We start from the raw sequence: 23,376 nt of genomic DNA, 5'->3' as shown, positions 1-23,376 counted from the left end.
AACCTGGTAAGGACAACACAAAAAAAGAAAACTACAGACCTATATCTCTGATGAATACAGATGCTAAAATCCTAAACAAAATTCTAGCAAATCGAATACAACAATGCATTAAAAAGATTATTCATCACGACCAAGTGGGGTTCATCCCCGGGGCACAAGGATGGTTCAACATTCGCAAATCCATCAATGTGATACATCACATAAACAAAATAAAGGACAAAAATCATATGATTCTATCAATTGATGCAGAAAAAGCATTTGATAAGATACAACATCCATTTATGATTAAAACACTTACTAAAATTGGTATAGAAGGAAAATACCTCAACATAATAAAGGCCATATACGACAAGCCCTCAGCTAACCTCATAATTAATGGTGAAAAGCTGAAGCCCTTTGCTCTACGTTCAGGAACACGACAAGGTTGTCCCCTATCACCTCTGCTTTTCAACATAGTGTTGGAAGTCCTCGCCAGAGCTATCAGGCAAGAGAAAGAAATAAAAGGCATCCAAATTGGGAATGAAGAAGTTAAATTGTCACTCTTTGCAGATGACATGATGCTATACATAGAAAACCCTAAAGCCTCCACCAAAAAGCTATTAGAAACAATCAATGAATATAGTAAAGTTGCTGGCTACAAAATCAATGTACAAAAGTCCATTGCTTTCCTATATACCAACAATGAAATCTCAGAAAAAGAAATAGAAAAAACAATTCCTTTTGCAATTGCAGCAAAAAGAATAAAATACCTAGGAATAAACTTAACCAAGGATGTGAAGGATTTATATGCTGAAAACTATAAGACATTTTTGAAAGAAATTGAAGAAGACACAAAGAAATGGAAAGACATTCCGTGCTCATGGATTGGAAGAATCAACATAGTTAAAATGGCCATATTACCCAAAGCCATATACAGATTTAATGCAATCCCCATTAAAATCCCAATGGCATTTTTTAAAGAAATAGAACAAAAAATCATCAGATTTGTTTGGAACCACAAAAGACCCCGAATAGCCAAAGCAATATTAAAAAAAAAGAACAATACTGGAGGTATCACACTCCCTGATTTTTCCTTGTACTACAGGGCTACAATAATCAAAACAGCTTGGTATTGGCGGAAAAACAGACACATAGACCAATGGAATAGAATTGAGAACCCAGAAATAAAACCACATAAATATGGACAGATAATTTTTGACAAAGAAGCTAAAAACATACAATGGACGAAAGACAGCCTCTTCAATAAATGGTGCTGGCAGAATTGGATAGCTACGTGCAAAAGAATGAAACTGGACTGCTATCTGTCACCATGTACCAAAATTAATTCAAAATGGATCAAAGACTTAAGCATAAGACCTGACACAATAAACTGCATTGAAGAAAACATAGGTACTAAACTTATGGACCTTGGGTTCAAAGAGCATTTTATGAATTTGACTCCAAAGGCAATGGAAGTAAAAACTAAAATAAACAAATGGGATTATATGAAACTGAAAAGCTTCTGCACAGCAAAAGAAACTATTGACAAAATAATGAGGCAACCAACTGAATGGGAGAAGATTTTCGCAAACAGTTCCTCTGATAAGGGGCTAATATCCAAAATATACAAGGAACTCATGAAACTCAACAACAAAAAAACAAACAACCCAATTGAAAAATGGACAGAGGACCTGAAGAGACATTTCTCCAAAGAGGATATACAAATGGCAAATAGACATATGAAAAAATGCTCAACATCGCTAATCATCAGAGAAATGCAAATGAAAACCACAATGAGATATCACCTCACCCCAGTCAGAATGGCTTTCATCAACAAAACAAATAGTAACAAGTGTTGGAGAGGCTGTGGAGAAAAAGGAACTCTCATACACTGTTGGTGGGAATGCAGACTGGTGCAGCCGCTATGGAAGGCAGTGTGGAGGTTCCTCAAGAATTACGAATAGAATTACCATATGACCCAGCAATCGCTCTCCTGGGTATCTACCCCAAAAATATAAAAGCATTCCTCTATAGAGACACGTGTACGCCAATGTTCATTGCAGCTTTGTTTACGGTGGCCAAGACATGGAAACAACCAAAATGTCCTTCGATTGATGAATGGATAAAGAAGATGTGGTACATATACACAATGGAATACTATTCGGCGTTAAGGAAAGATGATATAGGAACATTTGTGACAACATGGATGGATCTCGAGAGAATAATGCTAAGTGAAACAAGTCAGACAGAAAAAGCAGAGAACCCTATGATTTCACTGATATGTGGTATATAAACCAAAAAGAACAAGACAAACAAATGAGAAACAAAAACTCATAGACACAGACAATAATTTAGTGGTTACCAGAGGGTAAGGGGGTGGGGGGTGGGTGATGAGGGTAAAGGGGATCAAATATATGGTGATGGAAGGAGAACTGACTCTGGGTGGTGAACACACAATGGGATTTATAGACGATGTAATACAGAATTGTACACCTGAAATCTATGTAAATTTACTAACAATTGTCACCCCAATAAAATTAATTAAAAAAAAAAAAAAAAAAGAAGACAAGAATACCTTTGCAGGCTCTGAATTCATTAAAGACACACAAAAACCCTGCAGCACAGATAAGGCAAAGTGCGTTAATGATGTGAGCGTTTCCGAACACACGATCCGAAGGTGAATGGCTCTCCTTGGCAATATCTCCATCAGTCCATGGAGGAAGTATCAATGCAGCATCACCAATTGTCCTTTCTTGGGAAAGATTTCACTTATTCTGAGATGTTATCCTTGTTCACATTTTGATGTCGAAATATATTTGGAAAGTGGTGTTGGTAGATAGTAGCTTTTGTCTCCTTGGAGGTTTTTTTTTTTGTTTTTTTTTTTTTTTTTTTTTTTTTTTAATATCCTAAATAGTGAAATAAAGATTTGGCACCTATATGTTGTTCCTCCATTTTAAATGTATTGGTCAGTAAAATCCAAAAATGTAGTCACCAGTACTCTATGGGACATCCTATGTCTCCAATGGCAGATATGACAGAGAAGGCATTTTATGGTTCAGTTTCATTACGTCCTCCTATGGAAAAGTCCTGTCAATTTCAAGCATTCAAAATTCCAGGAAAGTGGGAGGGAGGAAGTTGTTAGAGGGAAGAAGACAGAGAGAAAATTAGGATCTTCTCCCAAAATCGCAGAATGGCAAAAGTGGAATCAGGAACAAGACCGTAATGGCCATCTGAATGTAGCCCAATGGCCTTAAATACCAAGCCAATGAGTCCAGAATTAATTTGATAAGCATGAGGGTTAACTGAAAGGTCTTGCTCGGGTGAATCAATATTGTCAGAACTGTACCTTAAGAAGACTAATTTGGAAGTGGTTTTTAAGAAAAGCAATATTAAAGTCAGAGAACGAAAATGCTCTTTCCATAACCCAGGCGAAAGCTAAGGCATGTCCCAACTACGGCAGTGGCCGTAAAGTTGTGCAACAGCCAACACCCACACTGTGGGTGAAATTTACTGTGAAAATAGGCTGAGAAGGTGAACTGTTAAAGCAAGAGGCAAACATGCAAAAGCTAATTTTTGAATAATTTAAAAATCTGTTCAGCAATAGAGCTTATCATACTTTTTTGCGTCTTGAGAAGGGAGCATGAACTTTTCTTTCTACCTTTTCCTTAAATGTGTGATCACTGATCATTTTTCTCACCATTACCTCACTTATAGGCATTTCTATTACCTTACATAGTACACATATCAAAAGATAAGTGACCTTTAGTAAATAGCTGTGCAAGATTCATCCAGTAGGATTAAATTGTAATTTCTAAAATTGATTTCATCACTTTCTGTGTTTAAGAGACTTCCTCCCCTGCCACTGGCCAATGGGTCAGAGTTTGCGGGGTTTGTTTTTATTTATCACTTTTTTAGCTGATTTTTTTTTCATCATTTGGCTGTAAAGGAATTGCACTTCTGAAATGCATCAAAATATGAGGACTGTCGTGTTAAAATATCTGTATGAGCTTCTTCAAACTGGGATTACAAATATTTATCTTCTCAATTTCTCTCTGATCCACTTATGGGTGGTCTATCTTACAACTACATTAAAAATCCGATCATTCCATTTCTCAACTATGCCCTGCTCTGAATCACCACCATTTCTCCTACTAGATTACTGCACACCCTTCCTTAGATTTCTTTCCTTCTATGCTTAGCCCCAGCTCCCAAAGTCTCTCCAACACAGCAGCCCGAATGGTCCTTTCAAAATGGAAATTGAACACATCACTCCTGTGTTCAGGATTTCCCAACAATCACTAACTGACTCAAAACGTCAGAGTCCTTTGCTAGCCCACAGTATAGTATGGCCACCACTACCTTGCAACTTCATTTCCTGTTCCTCTCATCTTTGTTCATCCTGCTCCAGCCACACCAGCTTCCCTGCATTACCTTCAATGCACCAACGAGATCTTGACTCTAACTGTTCTCTTGGAAAACTCCTTTCCCAAATAACCACCTGGCTGACTCACACCGCCATTCGAGAGTTTTGCTCATCTCAGCTCTCACTCAGGCTCCCATTTATTGCTGCAACCCGACCTCCAGCCCTCAGACCTCCCTCACTCAACTCTGCTCTACTTATTCTACGGACGTAGCTGCTATCTTACTTATTATGTTGATTGTATTTTGTAAGTCTCTTTCAACTAGAAATTTGGTTCCACAAAGAAATGAATCATTGTCTTTTTTATTCACTGATGTGTCCTAAAGTATTCAGAACAGTGGCTCTCAATAAATATGTGTTAAATGAATTAATAAGTATATAAGCATCAATCAAGTTTTTAGACATGACTTTTAAAAATTAGATTTAGACAAAAAATATATAGGACAGATTTTTATTGGTTTTTATACCTCTTAAATCACTTTGTAACTTATAATATCGGGTTTAAAATGTGAATGAAGTTGATTCCTTTTGTGCTCTTTCGTGAGTTTCAAAGTATCACAAATAGTGATTTCTACAAATGATCTTCCAAAGCGAAACCTACAGACTCACATCTAGTTTGAGAGTTTTTACTAAGCCCCCATTTAATAGCTCCCATTTCTAATTTCTCTGTGAATAAATGAATGTCCTGTCTACTATCCATCCTGTGAAGCCTTCTCAAAAAGAAGGCACATATACAAAAACCTCTTGTTTACTCCGGGAAGACCCTGAGTGTAGACTGTGGTTCCGCCATAGAAGCACTGGTCCAAATCGGTCGGATGCTGAAGTCTTACTGCTTATCTTGACTCTCTAGTCACAGAATGATTGGATATTAAATTAAATGTTTAAGAGTTAAAAAAAAAATTTAGGTAATTTTCCAGAAGAGTTTGATTTTATATTTTTGAGTTCATCATTCCAAAATGGAAGTTCATTACCCAAAGTATTTCTTTTTTAAGCAAGAAATTGGGGCAGGGGGGATTTCTGTCACTAGGCTTGTATAGCTCAGTCATGGCTAACCTATGCCAGATTGAGACAAAACAACAACTTGATTCACACTCTGGGTAAAAGTTACCATGATTTTTTTTTTTAATTTCATCTGTTTAAATAAAAAGCCTAAATGTCATTTTAACCAAGTGTCTTGCATGTCTGTTTTTCAGTAACAAGAGGAAACAAAAACAAAATCTGCCTAGGAAATACACAAATATGAGAAACATATTCTGTTTCTAAGAAAAATAAAATCTAACTGTTCAATATTTATCCATTTCTAATATATTTCTTCAGAAAAAAATGTTAGCCTTAATGGCCTTCCAAAAAAATGCTCAACATAGACCTCTAAGAAATAACATTTGATTGATGACTCAAATTCTAAAGAATCCTCCCACTTCTGTGGCAGCATTCACTTTTCTCATAAACACTCCTTCAATTATTTTTTTGAAACAGCATTTCCAGAGCTTCTACTGTAACATCCAGTAAGACTATCATTGTATATAATGCAATTGAGCCATGACCCTTTGTCTAAGAGGACAATTTGGTTGACTTTACTTTCATTAAATGTAGTCCTAGGTACCTGACAATGCTGTTAATACTCTGTGATACTAGTTTGCCATTACAAAACTGAAAATCACAGCATTTTAGACCTAAAGTAAATCATAAAAGAATCACAGTATCGGACACAGTGGGAGACAGAGGGAAGAAAAGGAGGGAGAACCACCCAAATCCTTGCATGTTACAGGTTAAAATATAGGAGAGACTGAGAGAAAGAGAAGGGGAGGAAGAGAAACAGAGACAGGGAGACAAAGAGAGACAGAGACAGAGAAATTAAACAAAAACATACGCTTCTCTCTATTAAATCAAGAAGGAACATCTATTGAGGTCTATTCGACTTCTTTAGGAGCAATAAAGGGTAATCCAATAAGAACATTGTTAAAAGCTGGGAGACACTTTACGGTCTGGTGATATCACTAAGTTTGAGTGCTATAGAGCACATAAAAGACTTTTCTAAATTCAGAAATGGATTTTAAAAGAGGAGAAAGACTACATTAAGGAAAAGCAATGAGCGTATGAAAAAGGATAGGTTGTAAGTCTAGTTCAAAAATTGGTCTAAAATTTACCATACTCAAAATTTCATTTTATTTATATCTTGCTTAATTTTGGCTAATCCTACTTAATAAAGATTTTAATAAACATACTCATTCAACAAATTTTTATTTCTGATCTTGGCTGCTAGACAAATGAATTAGAAAAGTGACCATAATTCTCCACTGACAGAGGGTAAAAACAGAAGAGGTCATTATTTAAATGCTATTTAACACTTGAAATCCAGGAACTGGCAAATCACAAAAATAGATGAAAACTTGATCACACAAAATAGAAAATTCTGGGAGAAGAATTCTGGTAAGTGAAAGAGCTGCTCTAATCTGTCAGAACCCATAGTTATTTAGGTCCATGGATGGGCAAGTGTATGTTACAGTACAAAGAAAATGTACTTTAAAGCTAGATAGCCTGAGGTTCCCATCTCAGGTTCCATTTACTGGGTATATGACCAAGCCATTCCACCTCTCTAAACCTAGGTTTCTTCATCCATGAAATAAGGATAGTAATATCTACTGCCTCTTGATCTGGAGGTAGGAAATAATTCTATAAACCAGAAACAAAGGCACTAACTACAATAGAAGTGATGGATAACTCTGACACGTTGACCTCAAGAACATCTGTTTACAAAAAGAAACCATGAAACAGAGTTTTAACAAATAAAAGCCATGAAATGGGAAAGGAAATGTTCCTCACTTTTAACTGGCAAAGACTAATGTACAGAATATTGAATTTTAAAAATCCTATAAATAATAAGACAACGACATATGTACTAACAGACACCTCACAAAACAGAACATCCAAATGGCCAATAAACAAGAAGAGATGCTTGGCCTCATTTGCAATCAGTGACATGCACATTAAATAATATTACTTCTCAGGATTGTTTGGGGGAGTAAATGGTTAAATACTGAAAGCACCTACTTAAGTCCTGGTACATAGTAGATATAAAAACCACAAATCAACTTCCCCAAACTTCTTTGCTAGACTTCTTTTAGGGGCCATCACTACAATGCCAATGAGCACCCAAATACAGAGCAACTCTCCACAGTCTTAACATCCACTAATAATCTGAACTTACATTGGGTGCTTCCAAAGCTTAGAATTAATCTTGGACTTTCCTCTAGTGAATATACATAATCATTCCATGTGCAGATTTAATGCACTAACCCCAGCCCAGGCTTGCTGCTCTCGTTCTGACTCTGATTTTCTCTTTATGCTATTCTCTTCATCCCCTGTACATTCATTTTCCATTGTAGTAGGAAAATGTTCCATTGTTGTAGCAATTGCCATGCACCTAGGTAAGGCAATTTCAATTCTTTCTGAGAACTAGAGTATAAATAAACATTATAAAGCAAGTCTGTACAGGCACTGACGTATTACCTAGCAGCTCTTTGCATTACCATGGATTCTCTGAGCGTGATACATCTCTGGGTCACACACAAATACTCGGAGTTTGTCGTACCAGTGGGTTGCTATGGAGAAGCCTGAAAATCGGCACTCTGAGAATTGTGCTTGTTCTTTAACAAGTACCTTACTTAGCCTGTTCTAAAAAATTTATCAGTCAAGGTAGCTTCAACCCAACTGGAAGAAATGACGTCCACACATTTGATCGATGAACAACAGAATAATTATGTCAGTACATACCGAAGGAGACAGAGTCTCGGCAAAGTAAGGAGGGGGTGCTGCTTCCACAGCTATTTCAGGATCTTCCTGTTCACTCTCACTGTAGCATTCTATAATAAAAAATGAAAATGCTTAATGTTTCAAAGCCATCATCATTTCTTCCATAATGCATGAGCAGTGGTTTTTCTCCATCTGTCTATTGCAATTCCAACCCAAGTCAGAAAGTGCTTAACTTGTAGGCTACCTGGTGCAAAGGCATTACATCAGAGCAGAAAATGAATGGCCACATCAGGTCTTCTGCCCTCAAGGAGTATCCAACACATGGGAACAGGACTAACTGTAGCTCAGGAAAACTGAAATAATTCCTCAAAAGGTTTGAGTCATATACTAAGGGGGCATAAAATCAGTAGTATTAATTTTGATCACAGGAATCACAATGAGCTGAAATTGGTAGGATGAGTAAACCAGCAATGGTGCACACACAGTGATGTGAGTTCCAGGCCAACAGTGCAGGCTGAGCTAAGTATATGGAGTCCCCTTTGAGATATGGTGGAAGACAAAGCTAAAACGTTCCTTGAGACCATATCGTGGAAGGCCTTATATACCAGGATAAGGAGAAGGCTTTTGTGTCCTTATTTTTTTTCCTCCCAATCTATAAATGTACCTCAAATATACAATGGGTATTTATTTTATGGAAAAGAGGAGCATGGAAATGGTTGTCACTGATTTCACAGCACTGTATTATACTTCTTTATTGTTTAAAATCAAGTTGCCACTTTTCCATTTCCAAATTTAAGATTTTGTGATTTTGTTATCCAAAGATTTAACTCCCTAGTTCCAATTCCCGAGATTTATGTGGTCAGAGCTTTTCAGAAATAGTATTCAGCTTTGTGACCGTGGCACCGAAAGCCTCCTTCTCAATATTAAAAAGTGCTTTTATCAGTAAGAAGAATTAGACCTCTGTAGCTGTTGAACCCTGAAAGCTAAAAATATGGCCTGTGCCCCAATCTGAACTTCAAACTCCTAATACAAATTTAGGGTAATTATTTTCAGTACACATCTAGTGGAAATATTAAAATATCAGAGAGGAAATAGTGGGATGAAAGTTATCTGCCTAGATCATGATGAAATGATGCCCATGAGTAAGAACCCAGTAAGTGGAGCAATAAAACATTTGCATTGGCAGTTATTTGAGATGTCAGTGAAGCCTACAGCTGCTAATGTGTGGGTGAAGTGTGAAAAGCATTCATAGCCAGCATGGGAAGCTCTATTCCATGCTGGTAAGTCTATGTGACTATGTATACATATTTTCAGATAATTTTAAATGCCAAAGTATGTTTCATTAGGACAAGACTATGCATAGAACTTGACATCACGTTTTTATCCTATTTTATCTTATTCTAATATTCTCGCTAAATTTTCAGAAATTTAAAGTAGAACATACCTTCGTCCTTTGTAGTAGATTCATGATGGATTACAGCTAATCCAAGCTTGTTTAACCACCTAAAATGTAAATAGAAAATAAATGTTTGGCCAAAGAGATTGGCCACCTATCTCTTTACCTTCCCCCAGGCCCTGAGGTAGGTGTTCTGACAAACTTTATAATGAAATTAAATCATAATTCTACAGTCAGTTATGCATTTCCAGAAACAGCATAAAAGTGTATTATTGAAACCTAAGACCTCTGGTTTCACAATATTTTCCTTACTCAGGGCATTCTTTCTAAGAGAAGAAATGAGGTGGCCCACTATCCAGTGGGATAACATAGGCAATTACATTAGATATTCTAAATATATGAACAAATATATGTCTTTTGTAATTGTGCATTTGAAATTTTTAGCAACCATCAAAATCTTTATCGTTGAATTTAGCAAACTGATCCTTAAAGTTTTACCTTTTAAAATGCCAGTTTATTTAAAAAGGAAGGAAGGGAGGAAGGGGGGGAGGGAAGAAGAGAGGGAAGAAGGGAGGGAGGGAGGGAGAGAGGGAGGGAGGGAGGGATGGAGAGGGAGAGAGAGACAGAGAGAGAGACAGAGAGAGAGAGAGAGAGAGAGACAGAGAGAGGACACATTTTTCAGCCAAGATTTTTATATTAATCAGTAAAGAATTTGACAGGTATTCCTAAACTGGGGAAAGTTTTAATTCCTTGAAGAATTTTATATAAAGTAAAAATTGACAATATCTTATCTTCTATTGGTTTACCATTTTGTTGGCAATGAATTCCAACTAAACATCAATAACAAAAATAGAACTAGACAAACTTTAAGGCACTCAAACTTGGCTTATGACTTCAAGTTACTGTCGTTCCTTCTCAAGGGTTTAGTTAGAAACATATTTTATAACACACATTTTTAAAAGATTTTAAAATGTATCTATTTCATATGCACTTAGCTATATAAGCTATCTAAAGGGAAAATAATATTTTGGGGTAGTGGTAATCTAAGTGATTTACATTTCCTTCTTTCCAGTTTTCTGTATTTATATATATATATATATATATATATATATATATACATACATATTCCATATTGTATCTTTTTTGAGAAACCAGAGCATTTAGTAGTTCCTAAGTCTACCAGTATCAACAAAATAATAATAATAATGCTATGCACTTATTGATTCACTTATACTTTTCATTTCTTCTAGTCCATGAATTATTCAACATGCAACACTCCCACCATGACATAAATATTGCACATTCCCAAGTCTACAGTTGTCAACAGATTAGGAATCTTTACCCAACCCTCAACCTGCCATGGACTTGCTATATTTTTTAATAAAAAATACATAAGTTACATTTTTAAAAATAAATAAAATAGGACTTCCTACAAGCAAAAGATGAGCTCCAGCCTCATTTAAGAAATCCCCTTTGGCACCATGATAATCACGAGCTCTCTAATGGCCGCTTAAAACTAGATCAATACCTGGGCGCAGATCTTGCCGTAGGAACCGGCAAATGTTCATCAAGACCCAACAGAATGATAAAACAAAGAAATGGGAAATCACAGAAAAAATACAAATGGTTAATAAATATATGGAAAAAAATTCTCAGCCTCAGTCGTATTTGGGGAAATGCATATTTAAACACAGGAAAATACTTTTCACCACGATATTGGCAAAAATCTTACCTACCTCTGATTGCTAGAATTTAAGAGAAAACATTATCATCCTTTGTTGAGTTAAGCAGGCAATTTGGTGATACTGTTCAAAATTTAAATATGCAGCACTTCACCCAACAATTCTAATTATAAATGTCTGTTCTACAAAAACTCAACTGCATGTACACAAGTAAATGTGGAAGAATGTTAATTAAAGAAGGCTTACAATGGCAAAAAGACAAAAAAAATGATACAATATAATTGTCCATCAATAAGAAAATGGATAAATAAAATATGGCACTGAATCCATCAGAATTATGTCATAAACGAAGCTAATAAAAAGACTGAGGTGGGGGGCCTTGTAAAGACCTGGAAAAATCATAACTTACTGTTACATGAAAAAAGCAAGTAAAACAATATATGTAGCCTGATTCAATATACTTTTAAAACTATATATTTGTACATGTGCACAAATTGGTATGCAAAGAAAGCATAGGGAAGGATACAGCATACTGTTAAAAATGATTAATCTTAAAGAAAGAAGTTGAACTAAGGTGAAATTGAGGGTATGGGAAAGTTTTAACTTTACATAATTCTGTATTATATAATTTCTTACAAGAATATGTTTTATGTATTACTTAACTTAAAGAAACATTTAAAAGTACATTTTTAAACACTGATCAGGCAAAGCACAATGAATTTAATGATTCACTTTTAAAAGACCAAGATAAATTGGTTTATAACTGATTTCATAATTATATAGGCTGACTCTCCCCCCAAAAAGTATCTAAAAAGTGAAATAGACAAAATTTTTTATATATCAAGACAAAAAATAGTTTAAAATTGAGGATGCCTGAAACAAGAAAACACACTTCTAAGTTCCTTTCCAGAACATGAAAATACAGAAACACAGCAAAACAAGAGTATTGACAATAAAAATAAAAAAGATTCCTCTCAGCCCTTACCCAAATCCCATGTCTTTTAACTGCCACCATTAGTTATTGCTGTGATGATTAGAATCTCATTTGACTGTTTTCTTTCTAGAACCCACTGGCTTAGAGTACCTCCTTTGCTAAGAGCTTTTTTTTTTTTTTTTTTAACATTAAGACAGCAGAAAAATGTCTATTTGTGGCTAAATAGATGGATGCACAAAAAGATTTATATTTACATAAAAGAAGATGGCAGATGTTTCCTGGGAGTTTGTTGTATATTGACTTGATGTGAATGTGTGTGTTGGAGAAGCACAAGCGTTAAGAAATTGGTGTACAAAACAAGAACATTCTTCCCACCGACACTGAGAAAGGCAGCTAGCACCCGTCTTTGTTTAGAAACCAGCTCTGTCATTACCCTTAATTACTTAACCCTCTACTAGTAAAGTGAGGGTCCCTGCAGAACACAGGGCATTTCTATTAAACTTCATTACCTTTCCCTTCATTGTCCCTGAGAGAAAAGTCACCATCCTCAAGTGCAGTTTCTCAAGGAGACCACTTTCTGAAACAGGACCAGGTGCTCCAAAAGCCACTCACCCCGTCTTTCCCCAGCATCTCTGCCTCTCACTAAGAAATACCCAGTACACATTATGTGCTGGCGTAAACAGGCCACATCAGTAAGAAAGGAAGCGCTTCAGGTGCTACTGTAAAACAAATCTTTAAATGGGAGAAGGGAGAAGTTAACCTGGAGACCCAAAGAGATCCTGCATTGTTGGCTGTTAGAAAAACCATCTTCGGAATAATAAAACTTAATAATGATGTTATAAATAAGAGAAATTATGATATATTCAGGCACAGACAAAATAGGCCATTTATCTACAAGGGACAATTTTCAAATACAAAGGTCATTCAAAACAATGGGGTCAGGACGGCTTACGTTCAAACCTCAATTTACATCTTGTTTGTAAGCAGGAAACATAAATACTAACATCATTTCAAATCAAATGAACAGATCTCTACATCATAGGTAGGCAGTAAGATCTTGCTTTTGATGACTTAGGAAACGCTTGGATTTAACAGCCAGCGGGGGGAGTGTATATATTATATTTATAGTTAACACTCATGCAACAATATTTGCCATTAGAGCTCTGGAAAGGGAGAACATGAAAACTGAAGATAAACGGAATAGAGATGTAAACAAAAACCAGAGAAGAGTAGCTTGGATGTGTGATTTCGTGAGCAAATCTGCCTGAAATATAACAGGTCCAAGAAACTATACGGGTCTGGTACTTTTACTGGTTTACAAAGGCGTTTCACTGTGTGGGAGGAGAAATTCACCAGGTAACAAAGCGCTCAGCAGTAACTGTTGCTGTAGTAAAACTCAGTCTCACTCTTTCCTTGTCAGAGAGAACAGACCTGCTTTGAAAGAACCCTTCATGGGTAGGATGGGCAGGAAGAGTGTAGACAGGAAGGACTCTGGAGATACAAGACACTGTGTGAGAGAAACCAGGGACAACAGGAGGCTGGGAGGAGTGGGGAGCAGCTCTGTTTCGCTGCCATTAAAGGCCAGGAAAGACCATCTGGGTTTAATGGATGGCTTAGCTCCAGACTGACCCTCACTATCTTATGGCTCCAGTACTGCTGGGCAAGACATGAAGCCTTCCCCACACCCCTCACACACCTAGGCCTTGCTAATCAATAGGATTTAGAGGTACCAGTACAGATGAAAAGAAACATTAAAGAGCTTTGAGTGTGAAGTTTTAAAAATCCTCTCCTTTTGTGTATCCACTCTCATTTTTCTCAGATGCTTGAGAAAGCTGTGGGGTGGGGGGGATTGAAATCAGAAAGAGGGGAAAAACAACTTCTTTCTTTGTCAAAGTAAATAAAACACTTGTTTGAAAGACTCAATTGTCAATTCCTTGCCTTCTTTCTAATACTGGTCTTCCCAATTTTCTGTGGTAAAGAGCCATTCTGCTCTCATATAAAGGGTTGTTATCTCCTCTCATATAAAGGAGATAAGTGTAGGGAACTGATAGGATATCCTGTAAGAAGGAGAGAGAGAGTGAGAGAGAGAGAGAGAGAGAGCACATGTTCTCATACATGTTTGGTGAAAAGCAGCTTCTTTTTTAAGTTTCTAGAGAAGAGGGCAAAGAGAAATTATATAGGGTAGATGGTTAGGAAAATCATTACATATAAACAAAAGACTAAGCCATAAACTCTGAATGGAGGAATTGTGTCTGTATTCTTTATTTTTATTGCCCAGGTTCTGCTACAATGGGACACATAGTAGGTGTTCCATGGACATATTTTTAATGAGTTATGTGAGGTAGTAAGAGACACTAAGACTTCTGAAAATAGAACTTAAACTAAATGGAATATTCTCTGATGCCTCAAACACCTCAGATGTGTACATAGTCTCATTCACATAACAGCCACTGTGACCATATCATGATCGAAACCAGTAGGGGTAGAGTGGGACCGGTAGTACTCTGTGCATATATTCCACTTATTTAAACAAAGCAAAGAGGAAACAGGAATTTAGGGATATAAAATTTTATGCTAGGTATACTTTGAGCAAGGAGATTTTGCAAACTGTTTGGGATTGAATATGGAGAGGTGATAAACACGTGACTCAGCATGATAATCACACAGCACATATGAAATGCTATTTTGCATGAAGAATTCTGAAAGCTGTGAGATTGGTTACATAATACTTTCAAGCTTTTCTCCCTGTGATGCTGATTCTCATTTTAAGATCTTCTTATAATGGCTTTTGTCCATTCCTTTGTCAACTCACTGGTTCTCTCAGAAGAATCTCAGGCCTTCTTCCTAAAATAGCCAATTTGATATGTGTGGTTTTCCAAACTGCTTCCACATACTAGACAAGCAAGAAGACATTACAGATGCTAAAGAGATTAATCCCTAAATCAGCAGAAATAAATAAAACAAAATTAATCTGAATCTATGCTTAAAATTCAAACACCTGACCAAGGTAAGTCTATTCCCCTAAAGGCTGGATTTAACAGTTTTCTCTACTTACACATTCATTTCCTGCGTATTCTCAGCTGCAAAATAAAAGGTCTTGATCTGTGGATGGATGACCTTAAAAGCACTTGAAGGGGAAAAAGCAGGGACACACAAGAAATTAGTATTTGTAATCATTAATGGGTTTGAAAGTAAATCAGTCAAATATAAGTATGATAAATTCATCTGCTTTTGTAATTTTACAAAAAAAAATTTAGTTGCATTAAATACCTATTGTCTAATCTTTATTTCATATAAAGAGCAGAGGGTTAACTTATCATGCCAGGACACCCAGAACAGGACTGAGTCTTGGCTAATCAATAGTTTCTGTTTAGCCATAGGGTCATATTCTTTTTTTTTAATTTTAATATTTATTTTATTCATTGTACCCAAAATATTATCGTTTCAATAGGTAATCAATATAAAAATTACTGTTGAGATATTTCACTTTTTTTGTAGGTTCTACATAATTTTTAATTAGTTTCAGTTGTGCAAAACAATGCAATAGTTAGATCTTTACACCCCTCACAAAGTGATAACCTCCCTCCCCAATCTACTACCCCCTGACATCGTATATAGCTGTTACCATTCCATTGACTCTATTCCCTACGCTGTATTCCATATCTTTAACTAAGTATATATATATTTAGTTATATTATATATATATATATATATATTAAATTATAGTTGACATTTTTGTTATTCAGCTTCAGCTTCAGGTGTACAGTGCAGTGGTCAGACATCTACACCGTCCATGAAGTGGTCTCCCTAATAAGACAAGTGGCCATCTGATACCCTACAAAATCTTTACAACATGATTGATTATATTCCCCAAACTGTTTTTCGTATATAGGGGCATATTCTTTTCTTTTCCTTTGCTAACTGCTTTGCTATAAAGAGACAATAACTCAAACTTTAGAGTGATATAGTGTCACTTCAAAATACTTAGATCAACTCTTTTAAGAAAAGTATCAATTCAATCAAATATATACAAGAATTTATTTACAGGAAAATAATCAAGTATAGAAATTCCACACTGTGACAACCCAACAAAAACCTTATCTAAGTCACCCTCTGGTAAAGAAAATATATAAGGTAGATTATTTTTTAAATAAAAGTATAAAACATTAAAGATAACAAATAATAAACTGTTTCCCCTTTACCATTTAGAGTGGAAGTCCTACAGTACGGGCAAGAATTTTTGTATATATCCAGTTTGGTCAAAACACAAGAATCACCACAATCTGATGTATCACTGGGTATATGCAGCTACACCAGAGTGTGAAGACTTAAAGCTAATGCCAGTTTATTTATTTTATTAGAAATGAGTCAATTACTGCTATCAGCAACATAGGTCAATAGGGAAATGTTCTTTTCTGATAAAACAGAGAAAAGATGTCAATGGTAGAAAAAAATAAGAAAAAGGTGAAGAGGACACATATACAAAATGCAGCTGGATACTATTATGGGAAGAACATTTTGAGTTCTAGAGAGCTGGTCTCAAACCAGCTCTCCCATGTGTTCTAGGCAAGTCCAGAATCTCTGGAATGTTCCTTTCTCTGTAAAATGAGGGTAATGGGCTAGTGACTTTTTTGGTTCCTGTTGGTTCTCAAATCTTTTGGACTTAAATTATTATGTTGGGCCATAATCCCCAAGTCTAAGACATCTCAAGAGAATTCAATTTCAAGGGCGCTACTGACAACTCCATAAACTAAGAAAAAGAAACGGGTCTTGCCATCATATCTACAGCTCTGGAGAATCCTATTTAACTAGTCATTCCCTTTTTAAGGACAAAACCTTGACATCTGATTTCCCTGCCAATCCTGGAAGGGAGCTTGTTTTTAATTATATCACAGACACAGTCGTCAGCAACATGCCATGCCAAGACTCCATGGGGTTTTGAAACCATCAGCTCCACAAAATGAAATTCCAGAAAACAAGAGGTGCAAAGCTTCTATTATTGTTTAGGGTGTCAACCCATAAAGCTCAAAGTTCTAAGACATTTAAGTGCCACCTTCACTACCTTCCAAATCGTCACATCACTCAAGGAACATTATGAAGAGATCTTATTCTGGCTCAGAGTTTTGTGGAAAATGATAGACAACTTACTGCTTTTTTTTGCATTCAGATGCTCTCTCCACAGTGAAATCAGGCAGGTTGACAAATCCATCAGCTTTTTCTGCCTGAAACACGTACATACCACATATATAAACACATGAGTTAACTCTAGCAGGTAGTTTATTGAGATCACATATGTTGGCGATAGAATAAATGAAATCAAGAGGAATCAAAAGACACCTCCCTGAATAGCACTGGACTTACCTCAGATATGTATTTTGTAAAAGAAATTAATAGTCTCCTGATAAGTCATCCAGAGTCTTCCCATGAGGAGTAATGTGACACAGCTTAGGGATGGCCAACATATGGCATGGAAAGGACCTGCCCACCCCTTCCTGTCTTCCTGGACGAGTTCAGAGCCAACCCATCAGAGCTCTGCTTCCTGCTGGGCTTGTCTGCATTCTCGGCATCATGTTCATACCACTACTTTAGTGAGCCACAGGCACACAAGATGAAACCTAATAGCACCCTAAGATATGGTGGACAGACGCCTGACTTTAGAGTTAGTAAATTGAGGTTCACATCATGAATCTACCACTTACTGGGTTGTTATAAGACTGAAATAGGCTCAGGTAAATAAAACACTTAACAGATACTCAACAAACTTTATTTCCTCTCCCAAGTCTGTAGGTAGTTCCTTGGGAATTAAATCTCAGAGTCATATCTGGGAAAGTCTCAATTCCGTAGTTGATTCTTAGTTCTTTCTACAAAGGGAAGACTGCAGAAGAAAATGACACTTTTGAGGACGTAGTATAAATGCCACTTTAAAACACCAACATTTTTATAGGAACTGTAATCATTGTTCCACCTCTTGAAGAATTTGTTAATCTTTATTTTATGGATAAAATTTAACAGAACCATGAGCGGGTTAGATTGCCTGTCATAGACAGAACTCAAATCTTCTTCCATATACACCAGCGTGATTGGAGAAATACAGACCACAAGATTCAACAGAAATGAGTCAGAGCTTATTGGAAGACGAGGATAAATTGATTCTGAAAATACAATCTTAAATTTAAAAATTAGCTAGCTATTAAAATAGCACCATGGGTGCTCTTAGCTCACTTCATCATTCTGTATCTCTTTCCCTTGTTGCTGACGAGAGTGCAACTTGCACTCCTTCCTTCAGAAAAATTAAACTGAAACATCCAACCCTATGCCTGGATTTTCCTTTCTCTCCTACATGAGCCAATTTATTCAAACTCTTCACTTGAAATGCTTTCTTCTTATAAGACTCACAACTCATTTCTAAATGGCTCTCTCTAGATGGGTACTAGACTTACCAGGGTGACCACAGTGTAAGTTATATAAATGTCTAATCACTATGTTGTATGCTTGAAATTAATATAATATTGTATGTCAACTGTAATTGAAAAATAAATTTAATTTATTTTATTTTAAATAAATTTAAATAAATAAATAAATAAATGAAAGGGGAACTTCCTTGTTAAAAATTACACACACAGAAGGTGACAAAAAAAATTATACACATTTTATGAAAGGAAAACTGCATTAAAATTGTAATACTCAATATATACCGATAACAAAAGATGAATGCAAGTCACGTTTGACTTCTGCAATTACAAGAGGTGCTCAAAGTGGTTACCATCTGTGTAATTTTAATACAGTTTTTTCATTTCTTAAAATGTGTATATGTTTTTTTTTGACACCCTCAGTGTATGTATTTTCTTCATTTAACTTATCTATCTCATGATGGACTGTTTAATTACTGGATGGTGGTTTCATCAATCGTCTCTCAAAGAGAATGTGAAGAATTTAAAGAACATAGACCAGAAGTCAATGTTTTCTCCAATGCACAAAGCTTCCTGTGGATTCTCAGGTAACATTACTATATAAAAGTGTAGTTTTGAAAAACTGTCAGGCTCCAGCAATTCCACTCCTAGATATGTACCCAAAATAAGTGAAAACAGGTCACGAATAAACACATGTACTTGCATGTTCACAACAGCATTATTTGCAATAGTCAAAAGTTAGAAACAATTCATCAACAGAGGAATAAATAAACAAATTATAGAATATCCATATAATGGAATGTCATTCGGCCATAAAAACAAATGAAGCACTAATACATGCTATAATGTGGATGAACCTCGAGAACATTATACAAAGTGAAACAAGCCAGACACAAAACAACACATATTATATGATTCCATTTATATGAAATATCCACAAGAGGTAAATCCATAGAGACAGAACACAGGTTAGTGGTCACCAGGTGCTTGGTGGAGTGGAAAATGGGGAGCAACTACGTAATGCATATGGGTTTTCCTTTTGGTGTGATGAAAATGTTTTGGAACTAGACAGAGCTGGTGGTTGCACAACACTGTGAGTATACTAAATGTCACTGAATTGCTCACTTTGACATGGTTAATCTTATGTGAATTGACCTGGGGGGAAAAGGGGAAATATGTCAGGCTAAGGTGTTTTTATATCAATTTCTTTAATTATATTAGAATGAAAAAAATAATCTATGTTCACCATTTGTTTCTACTTCCTCCATCCATCCATGTCTATGCCCACTGGTCCACAGAAGTGGTAGTTACCATGAACCCAGTGGCCTCTGTGTTGCTAAGTCCCAGGTTTTGAGACCTCACTTAATTGAGCTCTGGTAACTGATACTATAGTCCACTCCCTCCATCTTGAAATGCCTCAAGTCTTGCTTTTCTAACAACACATTCCTGCTGATCTCCTTATCTTCTAACTAGTCCTTGCTCTCTTTCGTGGGATCATCTTCTCCTGTCTGTTTCTTAAATGTCAGGGTTCCCCAGATCTCTGACCACACTCCTGTTCTCTTCTCATGCCAGTACTCTATATGGAGGATCCTACATACTCCCATGACTGCATGGATCACCATTGTACACACACATCCAAAATCTATACTTCAAACTGGGATTCAACCCTAGGGATCCTGTCTCAGGGATCCAACTGCCTAGTGTACCTATTCACATAGGTATTCCGTGGGCTCCTTGTTATGGACTGAATGTTTGTATTGCCCCGAAACTCATATGCTGAAACAACTAATCCCTAGGGTGATAATATTTGGAGGTGCAGCCTTTGGGAAGTAGTTAGGTTTAGATGATGTCATTAGGGTGGAGCCTTCGTGATGAGATTAGTGCCTTTGTAAGAAGAGACCAGAGACCCTCTTTCACCTCCATGCAAGGATATGGCAAAAAGGCAACAAACCAGAAAGAAAGCCCTCATCAGACACAAAATCTGTCTTTGATTTTGGACTTACCTGCCTTCAAAACAGTAAGGAATAAATGTTTGTTCTTGAAGCTATCCAATCTTTGGTATTTTGTTATAGTAGCCCAAGGTGATTAACACACTCCTTAAGAAAGACATATCCAAAACTAAACTTATCATCTTACTTCCTACAATGCCTCTTCTTCTTTGTCCTGTTCTTTACTTCAATAAATGGTATCACTTTCTTTCCAATTGTCATAAAAGGAACTACATATGGAAGACATTTTTGCCTCTTCTATCTCCTTAGCATCTGTATAAGTAATCACTAAGTTTTATCATTGCTACCTCTGCCGCAGCTCTTCAATCCATCCATTACCTACCACTTCCTTCAGATCACCGTTAACGTCCACCTGAATTACTGAAAAGGTCTCTGAAGCCATTCTCCCTCTCTCTAATTCTGTCTTTTCCTCCAATTTAGTATCTGAATCACAGTAACAGCAAATCTTTACTCCATTCTTCACATTACTTCTCTCATTAAAATACTGCATGGTTCCCAATTGCCTTTGGATAAAGTCTGCATGCCTTAGCAGAGTATTAAAAAATGCACTTTGTGATCATGTCCTGCTTAACTACACAATTCCATCTCCTCCAGTGTCCTTGCTCCTACTCAACTGAAAATAAACGAAAGATGAAAACACTTCCATTGAGCTGAATTAGAATTGACACCCAATTTATAGCATTATTAGCCTCTAGACAATTTATTTTCAGTACAAAAAGTATTCTCAAATGAGAATACAAAAATCAATCAAAAAATGAAACATAAATATATGCCTTTACTAATATTTTTTATTTATTTAAAAATAAATCAATGTAAAAGATATGTCATAAATCTTCATTTGGGTGCAATCTTTTTCTGAATAACAGAAATGGCTGAGATTCCTTCAACTGAAACCCTAAATAAATATGAGTAACAGACACCTTAGTGTTTCCCCAGTAAATCTTCCTTCCCTTCATGAGCAAAGGCAGTTTTCCACTATGATGAAGACATTCAAGCTATACTCAAAATCACAGGTAACGGTGTCAAAAATTGTCCTTGCTTATTTGACTTGCAAAAAGGCTTCAAAAAAGATAGAATGACACTTCTCTTCCTCCTCCTTTCTCCCCTCCTCCTACTCCCCTCAGATCCCTTATTCCGTGCTCCATTAATCAAAATAACTTCCTCCAATAGTATCTTTCCTCCTCAAGGATTCCTAACTTTCTGAAAAGTTACTTGAAAGTTCTGCATTGGTATCTGCAAACTTCTTCTGTATCCTAAGGTCATAAAAAAATGTGTTCTCTTGCCAGAGAGAAATCATTTGTTCGCCACTATGCAAACTTGCCTTACCAAGTCTAGTCTTAAATCCTGAAGTGAGACAAAATTTTTCACTTTATGCTAGGATGTTCTACAATCTCAGAGGTGTTCCTCCTCATCAATCAATGCATCCACTTTTCCCAGCGACTCTGATTTTGTCTGTCTCAGTGGAGTTTCACCTGCAGTTGCTGTCATTAGGCAGCATTAAATACACATTTTTATCAAAACCATTTAATGTTACACATTCATTTAGTCAACAAATATATTTGAGTAGTTTCTTTGTGCCAGGCACTGTGTGAGATAGTTGGGATACATAGTACAGTGAACAAAACAGACAGAGATTTTTACTCTGAAGGAGAAAAGAGACAATAGCTCAATATATAAATACATACATTGCACAGTGTGTTATAGGTAACAAGGGCTATGGAAAACAGTAAAGCTGATCAGGATGAAGGGTTTCTGACCACAAGAAGAGAAGATTACCTTTTGCTCCTAGGCTCATAATGCACTTCCTACCTCATTCCCCTAGATAGGGCTCCAGGAACCGACTAAGGTGTGACCTTTAAAACTTTGCCCCTGTTACTCTGAGACTGGAATAGGTGCCCTCCTTTGGCACCCAATGCCAGGTGTGGGCTTCACTTACATACTTCTCTTAATGTATTTCTTTATCTGATTATTTGTCTGTTTCTCCAATAGACTATGAGCACCTTGAAGGAAATACTTTTGTCATTTATAGTTATATCAAAAACACCTGGGACAAGGTTCAATAGATATGAAATTAAGAAATGAGTTTTATGAATGAATGAATGAATGAATGAATGGTAAGGAACATTGTTTTTTACCTCGGACTATAAAGTGCTAAATGGCAATAAGTACTAAAATGTGATGCAGGAACCACTTTGAAAAACAATTTGGCAGTTCCTAAAAAATGTAAACATATAATTACCATACAACCTAGCAATTCCACTCCTAGGTATCTACCCAAGAGAAACGACAGCATACACCTACACAAAGATTTGGATACAAATATTATAGCAACATTATTCATAATAGCCAAAAACTGAAAATAATCTAAATATCCATCAGCTGGCAAATAAATAGAGTGATATATTCATACAATAGAATATTATTTAGTAAACTATGGACATGTGCTAACATGGATAACCTTGAAAACATTATGCTAAGTGAAAGTCAGATACAAGAAACCATATATTAATGTATGATTCCTCTATATGAATTGTAGAGAAAAAGGAGATCTATGGGGGGAAAAAAGTAGAATGGTGCTTGTCTGGAATTGGGGGTGGGAATGAAGTTTAATTGTAAATGGGCATTAAGGGTTTCATTGATATGATGAAAATGATTTAAAACTGATTTATTATCATGGTTTCATCACTCAGTAAATTTACAAAAATATATTAAATTGTAAATTTGAATCGGGTGAATTTTATGACATGTAAAATATATTCCAATAAAGTTGTTTTTATAAACATGAGATGCAGG

The 23,376-nt window shown here is 36.1% G+C and overlaps 1 protein-coding gene across 3 annotated transcripts in view; it reads right to left on the bottom strand.

Moving 5' to 3' along the window:
• IPCEF1 (interaction protein for cytohesin exchange factors 1) overlaps positions 1-23,376 on the bottom strand; it is a 160,432-nt gene that overhangs the window by 41,669 nt on the left and 95,387 nt on the right. For 2 of the 3 annotated variants that reach the window (XM_081044331.1, XM_081044333.1), the window contains exons 6-10: positions 17,313-17,386; positions 15,220-15,291; positions 11,077-11,088; positions 9,597-9,655; positions 8,174-8,262 (exon numbers count right to left, since the gene is read on the bottom strand). In XM_081044331.1, the coding sequence (XP_080900457.1) occupies positions 8,174-8,262; positions 9,597-9,655; positions 11,077-11,088; positions 15,220-15,291; positions 17,313-17,386 (306 nt within the window). The remainder of the gene's footprint in view (positions 1-8,173; positions 8,263-9,596; positions 9,656-11,076; positions 11,089-15,219; positions 15,292-17,312; positions 17,387-23,376) is intronic. The other variant, XM_081044332.1, reaches the window with a different exon arrangement.

Source organism: Rhinolophus hipposideros (genome assembly GCF_964194185.1).
Source record: "Rhinolophus hipposideros genome assembly, chromosome: 3".
Lineage (NCBI taxonomy): Eukaryota > Metazoa > Chordata > Mammalia > Chiroptera > Rhinolophidae > Rhinolophus > Rhinolophus hipposideros.
The sequence above is the reverse complement of the archived record's forward strand: the minus strand, read 5'-3'. Positions and strand labels throughout refer to the sequence as shown.